Source organism: Phoca vitulina, unplaced genomic scaffold (assembly GCF_004348235.1).
Source record: "Phoca vitulina isolate PV1807 unplaced genomic scaffold, GSC_HSeal_1.0 scaffold1, whole genome shotgun sequence".
Lineage (NCBI taxonomy): Eukaryota > Metazoa > Chordata > Mammalia > Carnivora > Phocidae > Phoca > Phoca vitulina.
Genome location: NW_022589704.1, coordinates 1,130,227 through 1,152,247, shown reverse-complemented (window position 1 = coordinate 1,152,247; position 22,021 = coordinate 1,130,227). Strand labels below are relative to the sequence as shown.

The following is a 22,021-nucleotide window of genomic DNA, read 5'->3' as shown; positions in this document are numbered from 1 at the left end:
AGCAGCCAGAGGAAAAAGACAAGACACAGTACATACAGAGAAACAAGAATGATAACAGACCTCTCATCAGAAACAACGCAAGCCCAAAGACAGTGTGCTATCAACCTAGTAGTCTATACACAGGAGAATTATCTTTCAAAAATTAAGGTGAAATTAAGATATTTTTCAGACAGCAGAAACATAATTATTCATCACCAGCATATCTGATTTGCAAGAAACATTAAAGGAAATTCCTTAGACTGAAGAAAAATGGCACCAGATGAAAATCCAGATCTACACAAATGAATGAAGAGCTCTAGAAATGGTAAACGCCTGGGTAAACATATGGGCACACCTCATTTTATTGCCCTTCACTGATACTGTGTTCTGTACAAATTAAAGCTCTGCGGCAACCCTGCACCAAGCCAGCCCAACGGGGCCATTTTTCCAATAGCATTCGTTCACTTTGTGTCTCTGTGTCACATTTTGGTAATTCTGCGGTATTTCAAAATTTTAAATTATGGTGATATTTGTTATGGTGATCCATGTTCAGTGATTATGACTCACTAAATTTCAGATGATGGTTACCATTTTTTTAGCAAAGTATTTTTTAATTAAGGTGTGTACATTTTCTTAGACATGATGCTATTACACACTTAATAGACTGTAGTGTAGTGTTAACATAACTTTTATAGGCACTGGGAAACCAGAAAATTCATTTGACTTGCTTTATTGCCATATCCGCTTTATTACAGTGGTCTGGAACTGAACCCACCATATCTCCAAGGTATGCCTGTAAAATACTTTTCTTCTTACTTTTTAATCTCTTTAAAGATAATTTTAACACAAAAAATAACAATATGTTATGGGGTTTATAACATTTAAAGAAATAAAACGTATGACCTCAATTGCTTAAAGCAGAATATGTGAGCTTTCTCTGTGAAGGGCCAGATATTAATATTTTTGGCTTTATGAGCCGTGTGATCACAGGTATTCAACTCTGCCAGTGCAATGCAAAAGCAGCCAGCCATAGACATACATACACGAATGGGCATGGCTGTTTTCCAATGAAACTTCATTTTTTAAAATGGGTGGCAAGCAAGATTTGCTCTGCAAGCCATAGTTTATCAGTGTCTAGCATAAAGGATAGGAAGGGAAAGATGGAAATAATATAGTAATGGCCTTATATTATATATGAAGTGGTGTGATACTGTTTGAAGGTAGACTACAGTAAGTTAAAGATATACATTATAAACCCAGAGGAACAAGAAAAAATAATAATAATAAAGAGTTATAGCCAATAAACCAGTGGTGGAAATAAAATGGAATCCTAAAAACACTTCATCCAGAAGGCAGGAAAAGAAGAAAAAAGGAATAAAGAATAATTGGGACAAATGATAACCAAGAGCAAGATGATAGGTTTAATCATATTGATAGTTACATTAATTGGTTAAACACACCAATTAAAAGGCAGACATTGTAAAATTGAATTGAAAAGCAAGATACAACTATATACTATCTACAAGAAACCTACTATAAATATAAAGACACAGATAATTTGAAAATAATTTGAAAATTGGAGTTTCCGATTTTGGGTAAGATTGGAGTAAGCACACTCTACCTTGTGTCTCCCACTGAATGCAGCCATAAATTCTGGACAGAATGCATGGAGTAGCAATCTGAGGACTCTGAAAAATAAGTAGTAGCAGGTGGATTGGGGAAGAGGACCAAGCGTCAAAGCACCGCAGAACCAGTAGTGAGTTCACCATTTTTTTCCTCTGGTGTCCCCCCTGCCTGGACTCAAAGCAGGACTCCCAGACCAGAAGTGAGCATCAGATGGATGGAAAGAGCTCCAAGAGCAGCCCCTAGTTGGGCACGAGAAGCAGGACCAACAATAGCAGCAAAGGGGGGATTCCCTCAGGGACCCAAACTGACTGGAGGAAACTTCCTCTCCAACTGGAGGTCCTACGGCTCCACAAGACTGGGCAACATCCATCGTTTTTCTTTTTCTCTGTCCACCCACCACTCGGCCCAGACATGAGTGCACTCACGGGAAGTAAGTCATAGCATGGGGCAATAAAAGCCCCAACTCTCTTGCCAGAGGACTAAAAAGGGCAGCCCCAGAGCACTTGAAACTATGGGGAGGTTGCAGAGAGGCGGATTTCGGGCTGCAACCCTACAATCATCTATGAACTCCTGAGTTCCCTACCTTGGGCATTGTAATGTGATCCAGAATATTAAAAACAATACCATTTATAATAGCTTCCTCCAAACTGAAAGACTTAGGTATAAATCTAATAAGACATGTACGGGACTTGTATGCTGATTTGAATAAATGGAAGGACATCCCATGTTCATGGATTGGAAGATTCAATGTAGTAAATATGTCAGTTCTCCCCAAACTGATTGATAGATTTAATATAATTCCAATCAAAGTGTCAACAGAGTTTTCTGTAGCTTTGGACAAGTTGGTTCTAAAATTTATATGGAAAGGCAAAGGAATTAAGATAGCCAAAACAATTTTGGAAAAGAATACATTTTGAGGCATCACACTACTTAGTGTTGACTTACAACAAAGCTACAGTGATCAAGATCCTGTGGTATTGGCAAAGGAACTGACACACACATCCGTGGAACAGAAGAGAGGATCCAGAAGTAAACCCACACAAATACAGCCAAGGTTTTTTTAAAGGTGTGGAAGCAAGTCAGTGGAGAAAGGATGATCTTTTCAACAAATGGTATTGGAACAATTAGACATTCTCATGTAGAAACTGAACTTCAACCTCACACCTTGTACAAGATTAGGTCAGAATGAATCATAGACCTGAATGGAAAACATTCTTAGAAGAGAACATAAGAGAAAAATCTGTGTGACCTGTGGTTACATGAACAGTGCTTAGATAAGACATGAAGAGTACACTCCAGCAAAGAAAAACAGAAGTGGGCCTCATCAGAATGACACAGGCTGCCCTGTGAAAGATACGGTCAAGAGAACGAGAAGACAGGCTGTGCGCTTCGAGAGGTGCTCAAAGCACTCCCGTCTGACAAAGGGCTGGCGTCTGGAACACATAAAGAACTCTCCACGCTCACCTGTGAGAAACCAAGCAAAACATGGACAAAAGATCTGAACGAAAAAGGATATCTGGAGCAGGTGAACAAATGTAATCATGCGTCATTATCATTAGCCATGGGTGAGTTGCACATTAAAGCCACGATGAGATACCACCACAAACCTAACAAAATGGCTAAAATAAAAAGCGCTGACTGGTGAGGACACAGAACCGTGGGAACTCTCACGTAGTTTTGGTGGTGATGCCAAATGTTTAGCCCCTGTGAAAACAGCTTGGCAGCTTTTCATAAAGTTAAACATACACTTATAATATGACTCAGCAATCCCATTCCTAGCTATGAACCCTAAAGAAATGACAACTTACGTTCACACAAAATACACAAATGTTTATAGCATGTCTATTTACAATCTCCAAAAGCTGAGAACCCAAATGTCCCTCCCTGTTCGTGGGACGCGTGATTGCTGATCACACAACAGAGACAGATCCTGGAGGCCTCATGCTGAGTGAAAGAAGCCAGTCTCAAAAGATTACATACTGTTCATGAGTAATCTTAAAGCAACAAAGCTGTGGTGATGAACAGATCAGTGTTGCCAGGGCCTCAGGAGGGCAGGGAGTCTGCGACCCTGAAGATACAACAAGCAAGTATTTGGGGTAACGGAATGTTCTGTGTCCTGACTGTGGTGGGGGCAACACAAATCTATACACATGTTAAAATTCACAGAAGTGTACCTCGAGCAAAAGTCAATTTTGCCATATATTATTTAAAAGATAAATTCTAAAGCACATGAAGAAATCAAACATCTAACAATGAAAAGGAATAGGTTGACAAACACTGATCAAGAGAAGTTGGAGTCGTTACATTCATAGCAAACAGATTAAACTCTAGAGAAAGGAATACTGCCTGGAACAGAGGGGTCTTTTATGACAAAGGCGTCAAGCATCAAAAAGGCACAGCAATTCTGATGTACTTGCACCTGTGAACATGAGTCAAAATACACGAAGGGAAAACAAGGAGAAAGAGATCTGTAACCAGATTCCAACCCGCCGCTCTCAGTGATTCGCAGGAATCAGGAGGGACCTCGAAGATGCAAACAGCACCGTCAGCCCACCTGACCTAAGTGACATTTACAGACACTCACTTCCTTTCCAAGTGCTCATGGAGCACTCACCCTGACAGACCATCCTGTAGGACATAAAATAAAGCTCAATCAGTTAAAAAGGACTGTGTTCTCTGATTACAGTAGTTAAACTGGAAATCAACAAAAACTGTATCTGGAAAATCCCAACCATGTTACTAACATAGATGCTTGATTAGAAGCATTTGTTTGGAGCCCTTTGGTCTTAGCTGGGCCCACTGGTGCACACCGTGAGGTCTCCATACTCTTGCTTCACCTTCTGCTCCACAGAGGGGGCTCAGATGGTGAGGGCCAGCTAGAAACCAGCTTCCAGAAAGTGGGCCTCAGGCTTAAATCCCACTTGCACTGAGAACTGAGTGCTGTGGGGTCTGGGCAAGGGGGCCCTTGGCCCCATTCCCCCCATGTTCTCCGTGCAGCTTCTGGTGACCTCTGTCTTTCTTGCAGGAAGCCAACCAGTGCCGGATGCCTGCCTCTCAGCCCCTTGCCAGAATGGGGGCACCTGTGTGGATGCAGATGAGGGCTACGTGTGCGAATGCCCCCAGGGCTTCACTGGGCCTGACTGCAGGGAGAGTGAGTCTGGGCCAGGGCTACCAGGGCTGCAGTCCAGGGCAGGGTCCTCCTGTGGGTAGTGCATACAGGAAGGCAACGGGTGTGTGTGCAAACACCCATGAGTGGGTGGGGGGACGAGAGAGAGAGAGAGAGAGTGTGTGTGTGTATGTGTGTGTGTGTGTGTGTGTGTGTGTGTGTGTGTATCTGCACAGCAGTGTTCATGGGAAGGTAGCCACAGGAGCAGGGCAGGGTCAGAAGCAGGAGAGGGCCCCGATCCTCCAGCACCCCCACATTGGAGGCTCCCCCTCAATCTATGGCAGGAACCCCTGACCACTGTGAGTGCCGTAATGGTGGCAGATGCCTGGGGACCAACACCACCCTCTGCCAGTGCCCCCCAGGCTTCTTTGGGCTCCTCTGTGAATTTGGTAAGTGCCCGGGGCTGCATAGGGGCATGCTTCCTGCTCTGTCCCTGAAAATCCCCCAAACCAGAGTATAGCTGGTGGCTTGGGTCTGGGCCCAAACCATAGATCCAGACCCTTAACTAGTGGTCGCGTGATCCCCCACTCCTACCCCAGGAGGGGGCCCGCCACAAGAGTGCCTGAACCAGGCCATGCTGGCGGGGCCACCTGATCCTTCTCAAGGACGAGAAGCCCCCAGGAAGACGAATGGGCCTCTTCCTTCCCTGCAGAAGTCACAGCCACTCCCTGCAACATGAACACGCAGTGTCCCGACGGGGGCTACTGCATGGAGTACGGTGGGAGCTACCTCTGCGTCTGCCACACGGACCACAACGTCAGCCACTGTGAGTGGGGGGTAGGGCTATGGGCACAGGCCCCCCTAGAAGCCAGGGAGAGGGTGTTAGGAGAAAGTGGGGGCCACACAGGCAGAGGCCAGGGCTTCCCTACTGGCCCACAAGAGGCCCCATGGGTGGGTGTGCCTTTCCCGGTGTCGTCCTCTGTGTTGGGGCCCGGCTGTCTACCCCCTCCGCTGCAGGAAGCTCACAGCTGGAAAAGCACCCCTGGAGGCCTACAAGCTCTTCCTTAAGCCCCTAGCTTAGCTATTAGAACACTTCATGCCTGTCTAATTAAGTATGTGATTAAATACTACTGTGTATTTCTGAGTACAAATAACGGCTTGCATACTGTATAATCACACGTGAAGATAGATGGTGGAGGTGTTGGTGCAAAAACATTTGTGCACCACAGCTCAATCCTAGCTCCCAGGAGAGGTAGGGTGAATTCTGGAAAAATCGAGAATAAAAGCATTTCCAGAGAAGGGCCGGAGAGCCTGGTGTGAAGAATCAAGGCCCTCCCCCCAAAGAGTGTCTTTTAAGGGGCCTTGGATCCAGCTGGGATGTCAGGGTGACCACCCTGTGCCCCTGCAGCACTGCCGTCACCCTGCGACTCAGACCCCTGCCTCAATGGAGGCTCCTGTGACGTCCACGAGGACTCCTACACTTGCGAGTGCCCCCGAGGGTTCCACGGCAGGCACTGTGAGAAAGGTGGGCAGCAGGGGAGGGCGGGGCGGGCGGGCAGGGTTAGGAGGGCAGGGCACCGCAGGGCAGGGCAGAGAGGGTCTCCTCGGTCCCCCAGCTTCCGTGTGTCGCGCCCGCACGGTCTCCCCCAGCCCAAGTGCTGCTCATTCAGTTAGTGGTTCTGCTCTGTGGCTCCTGGTCACTACTTGGTTTTCCTCAGAATTTCCCACTCAGCATTTTTCAAATGGATTTTAGAATCCTTGATTTTTTAAAAATTCACTGGGGCTTTATTAGATCTAATTGAACTTGGAGACTGTTAGCGTCTCACAACATTTTTACACACTAGCGGATGTATTCTTCCGAGAGAAGGCGGCGCCCACCCCGGCCGGTGCCTTCCGGGCGCTCGGACGCCGCGCCCCTCGTCGGAGCCCAGCGGCCCACGGGCCTGGCTCCCGGAGCTCAGCCCCTGGGCCACACACACCCCTGGGCCTCTTGCTGCCCTCGCTGGTCCCGAGAACGGTGGCCCTGAGGCCAGGTCCCTGCTAGTCTGACACACGGAACCCCCCAGCTTCAGCCACCCCTGCGGGAGGAGGAGGGTGTTTGCAAAGAGAAGCCCTCCGGCTTGGCTCTCTGCTCTCTGCATGCGTGGCCGAGGTCCATCTCCAACAAAGGCATCCCAAAGTGGGGACACAGGGTGGCAGCTTTTGGGGGGGAGGGTGGGCAGAACTTGGACACGCAGCCTGTGAGGCCTGCAGGGTATGGGGTGGTGGGGAGAGAAAGGCTTAGCACAGCGGGCAGGCCCCCTTCCTGCTGCACCTCGCTCCCAAGAATGTCGAGGAAGCTGTGGATCTGAACTCCTCTGTGGGCCTCTGAAGGCGCCACTCCTCAGGCCGGAGGGGCAGCCCTACCACTGGATTTGTGCCTTTAAATACGTAGGTGCCTCAAGCAGCCCGGGAGCCCCTCAGGGCCCTGGGAGGGTGTTGGGACCCAGAGAAAATGCCCCGGTGCGACTAGAAGCACAGAAACCAAAAATCAGACCGCGGTGGATCCCAGCGTCCTGTCAGGGGCAGCTGCGCTCCCTGCCACGTGGGCCAGTTCTCCACCAGAAAGGGCCCAGTGGTCCCCAGGGCCTGGGACAGATAAGAGAGGATGGGTGGGCAGAGGGCTCCCAAGGGCCTGCGCCTTCTGGGCCCACAGATGTGAGTAGGGTGTCACGGGTGCTGCAGGGCCGGGAGGCTGGCCCTGTTCACCCGCTTCTGTCTCTCCCTACCCTTGTCCACACAGCCCGGCCACGCCTGTGCAGCTCGGGGCCCTGCCGGAACGGGGGCACGTGCAGGGAGGCGGGCAGCGAGTACCACTGCAGCTGCCCCTACCGCTTCACCGGGAGGCACTGCGAGATCGGTGCGGCCCCCTGCCAGCTGGAGTCAGCCTGGATCGGGGGAGCCAAGCCCCCACCCAGCCACCATGCGTCTGCTTGTCAGGAGAACCCCCTGAAGGCGCACCAGCTCTGGGATGTTGGCGATCAGGGGAGGGGCGCTGGGTGGTGGGTGCATGACACCTGACTCCCATAGGGGCCTTCTGTTTCCAGGGAAGCCGGACTCCTGTGCCTCGGGCCCCTGCCACAACGGCGGCACCTGCTTCCACTACATTGGCAAATACAAGTGTGACTGTCCCCCAGGCTTCTCTGGGCGGCACTGCGAGATAGGTAAGGTGGGCAGAGGCCAGTGGACTAGCCCAGCTGGGAGCAGCACAGCCAGGGCACCTGGGGGCCCCATCTGCTCCCAGTGGGCAGAGGTGCCCTGCTTTGGAGGAGTGGGAGGCAGAGCTCCCATGAAGCCTAGAGGTCTTTGGGGAGGACACAGCGATGATGACCCCCTCTGTCCTTGCAGCCCCCTCCCCCTGCTTCCGGAGCCCCTGCATGAATGGGGGTACCTGTGAGGACCTGGGCCCAGATTTCTCCTGCCGCTGCCGAGCAGGGTACATGGGACGCCGGTGCCAGGCGGGTGAGAGGGCTGCGGGTTGGGGTGGAAGGCATGGGATTTCTTCCTAATCCCAGAAGAGCAGAGCAGGGCCAGACAGGGAGCTGAGAGGAGGGAGGGGAAAGAAGGAGAGAACCGATGGGCAGCTACTCCTGGAAGTCAAGACACTTTCACCCTGGGAGGGCTGTGCAGGGCGCAGGGGTCCCAGGCCCTACGGCCTGCTGGGGCAGAGGGCAAAGCTGAGGGAGGGGCCTCAGGCAGGTGCCCCCCCAGTGCAGGACAAGGCTTCTGTGTCCTTGCAGAGGTGGACTGTGGCCCCCCAGCGGAGGTGAAACATGCCACGCTGCGCTTCAACGGCACTCGGCTGGGCTCCGTGGCCCTGTACAAGTGTGACCAAGGCTACAGCCCGAGCTCCCCCAGCCACGTCCGCGTCTGCCAGCCGCAGGGTGTCTGGAGCGAACCTCCACAGTGCCACGGTGATCTGCAGGCCCTCCGGGGCAGGGAGGGCGGGCAGGCGGGCAGAGCCAGTGGGGTCCACACCCTCCTCCCCAGGGCCCCTCAGGGGAGCACAGGGACCACAATTCTGACCCTGGCCCTCCCCCACCTTCCCGCAAAGTGAGGCCATGACCCTGTGGGGAAGGTGGTGAGGACTAGTGGCAGCTCCACTCTGGACTGTTCACTAAGGGCTTCCCCGTCCTCAGAGCAGGGCGTCCAACCCATACGCCCACCCTGCAAATGAAGCAGCTGAGGCCGAGAGGTAGCCCAAGGGCAGAGTACTCAAGAGGCAGATTAGGATTCAGGGCCCGTCTCCTGCTCCTGGCCCTGGCCCCACCCAGACCCATGGAAGCAGACCCTGCATTTGAACAAGGCCCCCCAGGACCCCCAGAGCCATCTGAGGAGTGCTGCTTCAGAGAGCATCGCCTCAGGCTCCCACAGTGTGCCAGGGTGCATGGCCTGGAGGCAGGGCCCCCCGACTGATGCCCCTGCAGACACAGGGCCACTAACACAACTGCAGGTGTATTGCATTAAGCCTAAGCATCCCTAACTCTGCTCATCAGAAAACCTGCGTGATGTTAACATATCTTTCACAAAACAAGGATTTTTTTTAAAGATTTTATTTATTTATTTGAGAGAGAGAGAGCACAAGAGGGGGTAGAGTCAGAGGGAGAAGCAGGCTCCCCATGGAGCAGGGAGCCCGATGTGGGACTCGATCCCAGGACTCCGGGATCATGACCTGAGCCGAAGGCAGACGCTTAACCGACTCAGCCACCCAGGTGCCCAAAACAAGGATTTTTAAACAAAGCAGCTCAGGGACCACGACAGCACCCAGAGACGGGTGGGGCACACAGTGCTGCTCTGTCCCAATGCTCTGCAAAGCCCAAGCTGGGAGGCCCCACGCAGGTGAAGAATTCTGGAAGACAGATGGGGGCTGCCTAGCGCCAAGTGTCTTTCCTGTCCTCCTATCTATCCAAGCCCAGCCCTCTCCAAAGATAGTAACAATAAAGTCCAAACAACATATACCATCGGGAGCAGAAGTATAGAAGGTGGACGAGCATATATATAAGCATGACAGGTATATGGAAGGAAACATGGCACTGGTCATAAGAAACAGGGTCGATAAATCATTTTTAACCAAAGAGAGTGGAAAAGAGGACTGAAAAACTATAATAGCTGAAATAACAGACACAATTTACAAATGGATACAGATGAAGGCTAAGTTAATGAGCTAAAAGACCAGTCTGAGGACTCGTCCCACAGAGAAGCAGGGAGGTCTGTGTGAAGATGTAGGCACTGTGGAGGGTAGAAGTGCCAACACTGAGGTAACAGGAGTCCAAGACGAGAGAAAAATAAAAACACAATGAAATGTTGGAGCCACTATGGAGCTCAGTTCCCAGAATGACAGATGAACCACCACAGGCTGAAAGGGCCCAGAACATCAAACAGGAGAAAAGAGGAATATTAGCACATTATAGCAAAATTTAAGAATATCAGAGACAAACAGGAAAAAATTCTTAAAGTATCTAGAGAAAAAAGGAACAAGAATCTTCAAAGGAACAATAATCCCACTGGCACCAGACTTCTCAACAGTGACATCAGATACAAGATAATTAAATGGTAGATTTTAAATACTCAGGAGATCCATTCAGTGAGCATGGAGACAGTCACAAAACGCCATCACTCTCACTGTAACATCAAGGAATCAGAGACCCTGTAAAATCATATCATTTAACCTATCAGATTGCTGAATATGGCTAGAAGTACAGATGAGCCCTTCCTGGGTGAGAAAGACTGATGACGGCTGTCATCCCAGGAGCAAATCCACTGTGGACAGAGCAATTTGAGGAGCTGGGGAAATCCAACTAAGCTTTCAATGATTATGTGAGCAAGCATGATGGGTTGGAATCAGGAGTCGCAAATGCAGAGCAAGTGCTCAGCACCCACCAATTCTCCCCCACAGGATTTTTACTAAGTGCATGGGAAGCCAGTGGCTGGGCTGGAAAGCAGAGAGATTCATAGCCTCAAAAGGCTGAGATTCCCCAGTCCACCTGGAGGGAGAGGTCTGTTCCAACCCTCAAGAATCTAAAACCAATCATGAATTGGCACTAATGAGCCCTGCACACCAGGCCCAGCCCAGCTCACCTCCGGATGATATCAGAGATCAGCTGTTCAGGCTAGGTATCTGACACAGACTAGAGCCTGGCCATCCTAGGGGTATGTATTTTCTACTTTGGTCTCTCTGTTCTTGTATACAGTATGTCTAAGAAGCAAGAAATTATGACATATAATCTCAAGAAGAAATAGTCAATAGAAACAGACATGCAGATGACCCGCATGTTTAAATTAGCAGACAAGAACTTTAAAATAGCCATTATAAATATGTTAAAGAGAAGCAAAATGAATGAGAGAATAGAAAATTTGAGCAGAGGAAAGAAAACTTTTAAAAGTAACACAATAAAAAATACAACATGTGAAATGAAGAGTAAATTGGATAGGCTTACCAATAGAATGGATACCACAGAAGAAAAAGTCACAGAACTCAAGGACAAGTCAACAAAATTATTCGAACCAAAGATCAGAAAGAAGAAATGAATTATGATTTGTAAATGAATTTTTTTTAAATGGAACACAGGAAATCTGTGGGAAATATCAAACAAACAAGCACATAACTGGAGTCCCAGAAAGAGAGAGCAGAATAGGCAAAAGAAATATTTGAAGAGATAATGACTGAGTATTTTCTAAAAATGAAGAACTACATCAACCCACAAATCCAAGAAGCTCAGCAAATACCAAGCAAGATAAATACTGAATAAACTTAAGACCTAAAAATTTTTATTCAAACTATTATTCAAATGTGAGACCATAATAAAAAATGCCCTTTGCAAACACAGCTTCAGAGACTTACCAAAAAAGGGTCTTTTTTTTTGGAGATAGTATTCCAGTAGTAAGATAAACCTGGAATATTCTGTAAGCAGTAAGAGAAGGGAGGATTATCAAATATTGTAGGAAAGTCTGTCACTCTAAAAGGAGAGAGGAAAAAAGCAGAAAAAAGTGGCAGAGTTAAGATTATGATAGAAAAAATGCAGACAAATATGAATGAGCTAAATTCTCCAGGTAAAAGACAGATTTCCAGATTAATTACAAAACAAAACAAGCTAGGGACCCCTGAGTGGCTCAGTTGGTTAAGCATCCGACTCTTGGTTTTGGTTCAGTTTGTGATCTCAGGGTCGTAAGGTTGAGCCCCACATCAGGCTCAGTGCTCAGCATAGAGTCTGCTTAAGATTCTCTCTTTACCTCTCCCTCTGCCCCCTCCCCTCTCTCTATAAAATAAATAAATAAATCTTTAAAAAACAAAAAAACAAGCTATACTCTCTTATAAGAGATACTCCTAAATCATAAACTTAAAAAGACAAAGTAAAAATATGGAAAAAATATCAGGTGAATACAGATCAAAATAAAGCAGGTTTAGCTACACTATTATCAGCCAAAATAGACGCTAAGATGGAAAGCATCATTAAGGATGAGAGGGTCTCTTTCAATGATAATTGGTTCCAGTTCACCAAGAAGATCATTATAAACATTCAAGCATCTAATATACTAGGGTCAATACATATAAAACAAAAATTAAGAGACTGCAGGAAGAAACTGACAGATTTACCATAATACTATGAAATTTTGAACCACCTCTCTCAATTCAGGTTAAGAAGCCCCCCAAAAAAAATCACAAAAAGAAGATTCAAATAATACAACTAACAATTTGAACTAATTCATTCTCTGAACACACAGAAAAAATTAAGTTATTAAGGACAAGAAGATAAATTTTAAATTTCCATGTTTATATATTTTTAAAGATACTCTGAAATGGCTTATGGATCAAAGAAGAAATATGGACAGTGACAAAATTTTAAATGAATATTAATGATCATTTTCTATACAAAAACTTGTCTGATGCAGCAAAAGCAATGCTTCATGGGAACTTTAAGTACATAGTTAGAAAAGTTCAAAAATTAATGAACTAAATGTCGGAGTTCAGAAGTTAGGAAAAGAACAACAAATGATACAAAGAAAGTAGAAAGAAAAAGGCAATACAAGTAAGAGCCATAATTAATGAAACATAAGTCAAAAGTACAGAGAAGAGAACACCAAAATTAGTTCTTTGAAAACCCTATGAAAATGAACAAACTTCTATCAACTGATCAAGAAAAACAAAGAGCACAAATAAAAATCCTTATAAATGAAAAAGGTGACATAGACACAGATAGAGCAGAGATTAAAAAGATAATGAGAATACCGTCAACTAGCCTATACAAGTAAATCTGAAACCTTAGGAGAAATGGACATAATATTCATAGAAAAATATAACTTACAAAAATGACTCAAGGAAATTTAGAAAGCCTATATAATCCTATAAATGTCTAAAGGAATTGAAGGAGTACTTAAAGCATTTTCCCACAAAGAACTCCAGGATGTTATAGGTAAATTCTACCAAATTGCCAAGAAACAGATCATTGCAGCATTATACAGTTTCTTCCAGAGAGTAAAAAATAAAGAATATGCGCCAACCTATTATGTGAGGCCAGTATAACCTTGATACCAACACCAGATATGGACAGTTGGAGAAAGTAAAATGATGGATCTGTTAAACATAAACATATCTGTTAAACATAGATGCAGAAATTCAATAGTCTATAAAGACTATATATACCATTATCAAGCTGGATTGTTCCAAGAATAGTTTGATATTAGGAAAACCTGCTATATTAACCAACTGAAGGAGAAAAAGCATATAAGTATCTCAATAAATGCATAATAAGCATTTGACAAAATTTATACCCATTCGTGAAATAAATTCTTACCAAATAAGGAATAAAAAAGTATTTCCTTACCAGATAAAAATCACATCACACATGCACATACATGCACATACACACCTCTAATACCATGCAGTATAAAATATATAGGATTTGTTGGAGGAAAAACTTAAGAGAGATGTAGCAGAGCCCACATAACCCCCGAAGTGTGCATCATCCCACAGAAAGGTGTGCTTAGGCCAGGCATAGCCAGACTAGTTACACTATGTGTGGCCAAGCAATAACACTTCACACATTTATAGAGAAAGAAGTACAGGTTACATCAAGAGAGCTGTGGAACAATGAGTCTCCTGATCCTTGTTATACAGAGGTAGGATCTGATATTCAAAATCTGTGCTTCTGTTGATCTGACTCAGTCATGCTGAGCTACCAACAGGGGGAAGGAAATTAGCTTCTGGGGCAGTTTTACTGTGCCTCTACTCAAACCTCAAATAAACATTATCCTAAATAGACATTCCTCTTAAAATTGGGGACAACGATGGGAGCCTGGGTGGCTCAGTCGGTTAAGTGTCCAACTCTTGATTTCAGATCAGGTCATGATCTCAGGGTTGTGAGATCAAGCCCTGTCTCAGGCTCCACGCTGGGGCATAGAGCCTGCTCAAGATTCTCTCTCTCTCACTCTCCCTCTATACCCTCCCCACTTCTCTCTCTTCCTCTCAAAAAAAAAAAAAAAATGGAGACAAGGATGCCCACTGTCACTAAGCCTCATCAATATTATATTGGAAGTACTAGCCAATGCAATAAAGTAAGAAAAAGAAAATAAAATCATGAAAATATGAACGTAGGGAGTAAGAATGTCAGTATTTGTTGTCTTTAATCTATAAGCAAACTTTTTTTTATATATAAGCAAACTTTAATCTATAAGCAGTATGGCTGTCTTCAATCTATAAGCAAACTACTGAAAATGATAGAAAATATAATATGTTTACTGGATATAGGTAATTATAACAAAATTGCATTTTAATATATCAACAACAATTAGAAAATGTAATTATAAAAGACATATTCAGAGAAAATCAATGAAACCAAAAGCTGGTTCCTTATTGAAAAACCTCTAGTTAGACTGATCAAGAAATAAGAAAGAAAAATTAGCAATATCAGAATGAAAGAGGAGACATCACTAAGGATCCTAACAAGCATTTAAAGGACAAGGAAGAGATACTGTGAACAAGCTGAGGTCAGTATATCTGACAACTTAAAGAAAAGGGATAAATACCTTGAAAGACACAAATTACCAAAAATGAGAGAAGAATAAACAGAAAATATGAATAGCCCCATACCTATTAAAGAATTTTAATATGTAATTAAAAACCTTTCTGCAAAGAAAATGGCAGGAATGGATTGCTTCACTGATGAATTCTATCAAACACCGAAGAAAAGAATACTAACCCTACACAAGCTTCTTCAGAGAATAAAGAAAGAAGAGCACTTGATTCATTTTGTGAAACCAGTATTGTCTTGATACCAAAACAAGACAGAGAGGTTATTTTTTTTAAAAAAATGAACTCAGGGATGCCTGGGTGGCTCAGTGGGTTAAGCATCCAATTCTTGATCTCCAGCTCAGGTCTTGATCTCAGGGTCCACAGTGTGGAGCCCACGTAAAAAAAAGAAAAGAAAAAAAAATGAAATTACAGACTAATATTCCTCACGAACATGGACATAAAAATCCTAACAAAATATTACTAAATCAAACACATTGTTATATAAAAAGGATAATATATCATGACCAAGTGGGATTTATCTCAAGAATACAGATTGGTTTAACACTTGAAAATCAGTAAGTATAATTCACCATATTAGGATATGAAGGAGAAAACCATATGATCATTTCAATAGATGCAGAAAAATCATCTGAAAATATTCAACTACTATTTAAAACTCTTAATAAACTAAAAGTAGATAGAAGGGAATGTCTTTAACCTGATGAAGGGTATCCATGAAACAGCAACAGCTAACAAAGTACTTCAGGGTGAGAGGCGTACTGCTGTAATCAGTAATAAGGCAGTGTGTCCATTTCACTGACTCCTTCCCGCATTGTCCTGGAGGTCCCAGACAGGGCCACAGACAAGGAAAGGAAATAAAAGTCACATCTACTGGAAGAAAGATGACATGGTCATGCACATAGGAAATCCTAAGAGATTCTACAAGAAAAAGCTATAGAATAAATAAGCAAATTCAAGTGAGTTACATGACAGGGACAATATACAAAACCTTAATATTTTCACAGTCTACCAGTGAACACTTGGAAAATAAGATAAAATGAACAATATTATATATAATAGCACCAAATATGATAAGTGTTTACAAATGTGAAATGAATTATAGACGTAAGTGTAAAAACTAAAACTATAAACTTCTAAAAAATCCTATGAGACAATCTTCACAACAGCTGGAATAAAATGGTTATGCATTTTATAAAATATTACATTGTCCTACTTTTCACCACACACAAGAATTCATTCCAGATTAATTAAGGACTTAAATGTTTTCCTATAACTATAAAATTTTATGTGGAAAATATAGGTATCTTTTTGGCCTTGGGATAAGGAAAGATTTCTTAAGCCACAAAAAAAGCCCTAACTATAAAAGAAAAAAAAAAAGGACAAATTTGACTATATAAGAATTAGAAACTTAAAATCATCAGCCCTAAGGAAGAAAGTGGGATATAAGCTACAAACCAGGAAAAGATATATATATGACTGGTTTCAAGAATATATAAAGAACTCTATGAATTAATAAGAAAAGAATCATCAACCTAGTAGGAAAATCAGCAAAACACATGGAGTAGGCCTTTCATAGAAGAGGAGATAATAAAGCCGACAAAAATAAAGAGAAATATTATCAGCAAAATGCAAATCAAAAGCACAGTGAGGTGCAGTCAGCTGACAAAAGTGCAGAAGTCTAAGAAGCCACCTACTGGTGGTAATGTGGATCACCAGGATTTCTTACAAATTGCTGGAGGGAGTGTAAATTAATACAAACACTTTGAAAAGGGTTTGGTAACCTGCCTATCAATCTGACCAGGCATAGAAACTGTGTCCCAGAGATGCCACTTCTAGGTTTAAATCTAAGAAAATGGGCACATTTATACCAAGAGCTATGAAAGGAAATAGAAGCATTTTTTAAAATAACAAAACGTCTAAAACCAACCCAAATGCCCACCACACAAGAATGGACAGAGTACGGTAGAATCCCGCCGTGGACTCTGTTACTGTCGAGTTCACACAGAGACCCACAACAGCATGGAGATAGCTCATTAGTATCATTTTGAGTGAGAGAAGAGTACACGTATCACGATATCCTTTTAATAAAATTCATAAACAGCAAAAACAAAACCATACATTGTTTAGATAGTTCATAACAATTAAAACCCTAAAGAGGCAAAGACAGCCCCAGAAATCCACATCACAAGGGTGGGGGACGTGCGTGTGCCCGGATGAGCCAGTGAGCATTGTAGCTCCTGGGTGTCTTATTCACTACCATTTATCTACTTTGTTACATTTTAAGCATTAAAATTAAACTTTTCTAAATTGAAGATTTTGAATTCCAGAGCACCACTCCCAGTTTAAAATAAAAAACAAGCCTGTGGCAAATACTCTAAAGTGAAGGCCTCGTCCCCAAATGTAGTGATTTCATACGTGGTGGCTGTGAATGGGGCATTGGCAAGATGGGGCCTGGCCACCTGGCAGCCGCTGGAGTGAAGTCCTCCAGGTCATGATGAGCATCCCCCATCCTGGGGCCCACTGCCCACCTCTTCCGCTCCAAGGTGTTTCGGGCCTCTCCAAGCACTGAGGGGTGCTGGACAGTTCTGTCCGGCTCCTCAGAACAAAGCTAATTCATGTCCGTCTTATTTGGCTTCAAGCCCCTGCCTCCAATCACAACACCGCTTTATTCTTGGGGTCCCTCCTGGTGCCCCTGCACCTGGGCTCCCCTCTCGGAAGCTGGAGAGTGCGGATCCCAGCCTCCCAGCCATGCCGCATGGGGGCTCCTGCCCCACAGGGCACAAAGGAGGGGAAGACTGCAAGGCGCAGCTCCACCCCATCCCTGCCTCCCCCAGGCTGCCTGGCCCCGCACTGCCTGCTCTCTGACTCCCGCCTCTCTTTGTGAACATCTCAGCCTCCACCTCCCGGGGGAGCAAGCTGACCTTGACCTCCGCCCGCCTTCTGCAGCCTCTGCCCCAGCGGTAGAGGAGGTGGGGTGGAGAGAGTCCCACCCTGCCTCTGGGCCTGTGCTCCAAGCCGGCAGAGGGACGGGAGGCCCGCGGGGCACACTGGTGGATGAGCCTGCGCCCTCACACCTGCGTAGGGCTCTAAGCCCTGAGACAGACACTGCTCCAGGGAGGGCCAGGCCCAGGGTGTGTCCAGACACTGCTCCAGGGAGGGCCAGGCCCAGGGTGTGTCCAGACACTGCTCCAGGGAGGGCCAGGCCCAGGGTGTGTCCAGGCCACAGAGACACTGCTCCAGGGAGGGCCAGGCCCAGGGTGTGTCCAGGCCCCTGAGAAGCCTGGGCAGTGAAATGCTGAAGGGACTTGGGGGGTAGGGCCTTCGTAGGGCAGACAGCGGAGAGGGGGGCATCAGGCTAAAGCCTCAGCACACACGTGAAATCCGGGGGCTGTGGAGGCCCCTGGAGGTCCGCGTAGAGCCCACGCAGGGCCGTGCAGTCCTGTGTAGGGCCGTGTAGGGCCTGCGTCCCACCTAGATGGAACCTGCGTAGGGCCTTGCAGCCTCCTGTCCTGTCTCTGCAGAGACAGACGAGTGCCAAGCGCAGCCATGCCATAACGGGGGCTCCTGCAGGGACCTCCCGGGGGCCTTTGTCTGCCAGTGCCCTGCAGGCTTCACTGGAGTCCACTGCGAGACAGGTAGGGGCTGTGCTCGGCGGGGTTCCCTGAGCGGCTGGGCCCTCACCCACATTCGAGATGCCCTGGACATCCTGGACAAACCTATTCTCAACAAGCGTAGACCCTGGGCCACTCGGAGAGCAGAGGGACATGGCTGGGCCCCTGGCCCCAGGGCGGGGGGGAGGCACCCCAGGAAGGGAGCTCCGAGGCTGAGGGGGATTTCCCCAGCAACCCCCCCCCCCCACCCGGCATCTCTCCTCGATCCCCCTTCCCTTCTTCCCGCTGTCCTCTCCTCCCTCCCCCAGACACCCCCTGGCGGCTCTGGCCGACTCTCTGGGTGTTCTCCAGAGGTGGATGGCTGCCACTCCAGCCCCTGCCAGCACGGAGGCCGATGTGAGAACGATGGCGGGGCCTACCTGTGCGTCTGCCCAGAGGGCTTCTTCGGCTACCACTGTGAGACAGGTAGGGAGGCAGGGGCCAAGCCCCGACTCCTCCAGAGGCCCTGTCCTCTGGCCTCTGCTGGGTCCCCTGATGCCAGCTACCCGCCTCCTGCACTTGCCCCTCCAATGGCCCCCCTCACTCCCAGAGACAGGCTGGCCCCGTGGATGGGGGCGGAGCTCACTGCAGCCCCAGCGTCCTGGCGCTCACCTCTCCTTACACCTGGGAACTCTCCGCACATTTTCCTCCTTTTTAGGACTTGCCACTCTCTGCAACTGTCTCTTCAATTTGCTGGTCTCAGCTCTCCTCCTAGGATGGGTGTGTCCGGGGGCACGTCCTGTCCTAGCCCCCAGGCTGGGCTTGGCTGGCAGCAGGCCGCTGGGTGGGGTGCACAGGGCCACAGGGCAGTGAAGGCTGAACTGGGCGGGGGGGAGGGCGAAGGCCTAGGGCCCAAGGACTGTGGGGCCTGGGAGCCCAGGCATAAGCACCCTGGGGGCCGCCTGTGGCCAGGGAGCCTCACTGCACAAGCTTGGGGTGGGTGAGGGCACACCCGGAGGACCAAGGTTAGTGGCCGCGACAGTGATAAGGGGGCTCCCGTGGCTTCAGTAGGAACCTGTGGGCCCTGGCCCTGGCCTAGGGAACTCAGGTCCCCTGGGTGCCCACAGCCCCGGGGCAGAGGGAGGCTGCCCTGGCTGCCAGGTTCTCCCCAGGAGGGGCAGCACTGTGCTCGCCCCACCCTGAGTCGCCGTCCGTCAGGCTGCCTGGGCTTGGAGTGGTGGTGGGATGACCCGGCTCTGCCTCTGAGCCAGCCTCTCGGTGAGAGCTCTCCTGGAAAGCCCTGCGTTTCCCCTCCTTCACCTCCTCAAATCGCTGCCTGGGATGGCTCCACCCACATCCACGCCACAAACACGCCTACGCAGGAAGGATCTGCTGCCCCGAGAGCAGCGTCCCTCTGGGGGAGCGGGTGAGGCCCTAGTGTTCACGGCTCCTTTCCTCTTCCCCAGTGAGTGACCCCTGCTTCTCCAGCCCCTGCGGGGGCCGCGGCTACTGCTTGGCCAGCAATGGGTCCCACAGCTGCACCTGCAAAGTGGGCTACACAGGCAAGGACTGTGCTAAAGGTGAGGCGGCAAAGGTGCCGGCAGAGGCGGGCCCCTCGTCCCCCAGAGGGCACAGACCCAAGTGCTGAGCACCCCCGGGCGGAGCGTCTAGTTTCCCAAGAAGCAGGGAGGGGTGGCCAGTGGCCCAGGAGGCGTAAGTGCACTCACCTGTGCACACACACCTGCGGCCAGAGACCAGGTGGACGGGGCCGCTGTGGCCACAGGGGCTGGCTCCCCACCTGCAGTTGTTCACCTCCGCCGGGGGTGGCGGACCCGAGAGCCACCAGGTGAGTCTGGCTGGGGGCCAGGGCTTCCGTGGCTGAAAGCTGACCACCCCCTTCCCTTGTTCTTGACGGGAACCCTGAAGAGCTCTTCCCACCAACGGCCCTCAAGGTGGAGCGAGTGGAAGAGAGTGGGGTCTCCATCTCCTGGCGTCCACCTGAAGGCCAGGCCGCCAGGCAGATGCTCGACGGCTACGCGGTCACCTACACCTCCTCGGACGGTGCCTACCGCCGCACGGACTTCGTGGACCGGAGCCGCTCCTCGCACCAGCTGCGGGCCCTCGCGGCCGGCAAAGCCTACAACATCTCCGTGTTCTCGGTCAAGCGCAACGCCAACAACAAGAACGACATCAGCAGGCCGGTGCTGCTGCTCGCCCGCACACGTGAGTGCCCACCTGGGTGTGTCTGCGGCCACCGGAGAGGCACACTGGCCAGGGGCCCCAAGGCGCCGGGGCTGAGGAGTGAGGCCCGGGGGAGGGGGCTCCCCGAGAAGGCACCTGCCAGGGGCCAGCCCACGTTGGGGGTGCTGAGGGGACAGGCCAGGGGCCCAGGAGGTCACCCCAACACGCTGAGGGGGTGGGGAGGGAGCCTGCCGGTGGCAGTTCTAGAGAAGGGGGCCGGCGGGGAGGGGCCTCTGGGGGTACAGCTGCACAGGACGGGGACGCATAGTCTGGGGGGCCTTGGGGCCTTACCTGGCTCGTCTGCTCCTGGGATCTACAGGGGAGGGCCCGGTCCTCCACGGGGAGGAACCAATGGTGGGCAGAGGCCAGGGGACCGCGGGAGACTGTGGGAGGGGGTGCTAGAGGCTGGAGGAAGGAGCACGGACGGGGCAGTGGTCCCCTAGGCAGCACGGAGGGCCCCTGAGGGCAGCTGGTAGGGGTTCAGAGCGTGGCCAGCACACAGGGGGTCTGCTCCCACCATACCGCGTGCCGGCACAGGTCAAAGCAGGCGGGCAGGGCCAGCCCCAGGAGCACTGTGAAGCCAGACAGCCAGGACCCACCAGTGGGGACTCAGGCTGCGGAAGGAGGGAGGCGAGAATGCTCAGAGGCACGGACAGGAATTTTGTGGGAGGAGGAAGGTGCCCAGGTGTCACCTGCCAGCCCAAACCAGGCACTGACCCTGAGGACATTGAGGGCCAAGTGAGGGATGAGATGAGAAACTCAGGACAGGTGTGTGGTGGGGAAGGCCAGCCAAGAGGCACTGAGAATGCACCTGGGCCAGCAGGAGGACCTGAGTGAGCTTGTGGGGCAGAGTGGGCTCAGCCTGAGCTTGGCTTCAGGAAGAAATGGCATCCCTACCCCTCCACCGACAGAGTGAGAGTGGGGTCTCCCCAGGAGACCAGGGTGGGCAGGAGGGACCACTGCCCAACAGACTGGGCACCTCACTGTCAGGAGACAAGAGCTCCCCTCCTGGCCCCTGTGGTTCACCCAGACCCTTCCCCAAGGTAGCCCAGGATTCTCCCAGCTTCCATCCTTGGTAGGCCCCAGCCTCGCCCAAATGTTCACTGTCAGTGCAGCCAAAACGGCCAGGGAAAAGAAAAAGGAGGTCCCACGGTCCGTGTGTCCCAAGGGCCCCGCCCCACTGCCTGGCATGTCTAAATAGGCAAGACCCCAGGCCTCTGGTGGGGCCGCCTCACGCCCCACCCCAGGCAGGAGCCTGTCCGATTGACCCTAGTCCCACTGTGGCTGAAGGCCGCACCAGCAAGCCCAGGTGGGCCGGCACCTCGCTTGGGCCCCTCTCGGTGACCCCCCAGCACACTTCCCGAGCCCTGTCTCATTGTCTCAAGCCCCCTGCCCTCCCCTGGAGCGAGG

General features: G+C 49.2%; 1 protein-coding gene across 8 annotated transcripts in view; it reads left to right on the top strand.

Moving 5' to 3' along the window:
- The window catches only part of SNED1 (sushi, nidogen and EGF like domains 1), an 83,715-nt gene that overhangs the window by 36,886 nt on the left and 24,808 nt on the right, over positions 1–22,021 (top strand). For all 8 annotated transcript variants that reach the window (XM_032432141.1, XM_032432052.1, XM_032432296.1 and 5 more), the window contains exons 9-20: positions 4,631–4,756; positions 5,056–5,160; positions 5,424–5,537; positions 6,120–6,236; positions 7,494–7,610; positions 7,798–7,914; positions 8,099–8,212; positions 8,491–8,664; positions 18,302–18,415; positions 18,743–18,856; positions 19,837–19,950; positions 20,297–20,593. In XM_032432141.1, coding sequence (XP_032288032.1) covers positions 4,631–4,756; positions 5,056–5,160; positions 5,424–5,537; positions 6,120–6,236; positions 7,494–7,610; positions 7,798–7,914; positions 8,099–8,212; positions 8,491–8,664; positions 18,302–18,415; positions 18,743–18,856; positions 19,837–19,950; positions 20,297–20,593 — 1,623 coding nt within the window. The remainder of the gene's footprint in view (positions 1–4,630; positions 4,757–5,055; positions 5,161–5,423; positions 5,538–6,119; positions 6,237–7,493; positions 7,611–7,797; positions 7,915–8,098; positions 8,213–8,490; positions 8,665–18,301; positions 18,416–18,742; positions 18,857–19,836; positions 19,951–20,296; positions 20,594–22,021) is intronic.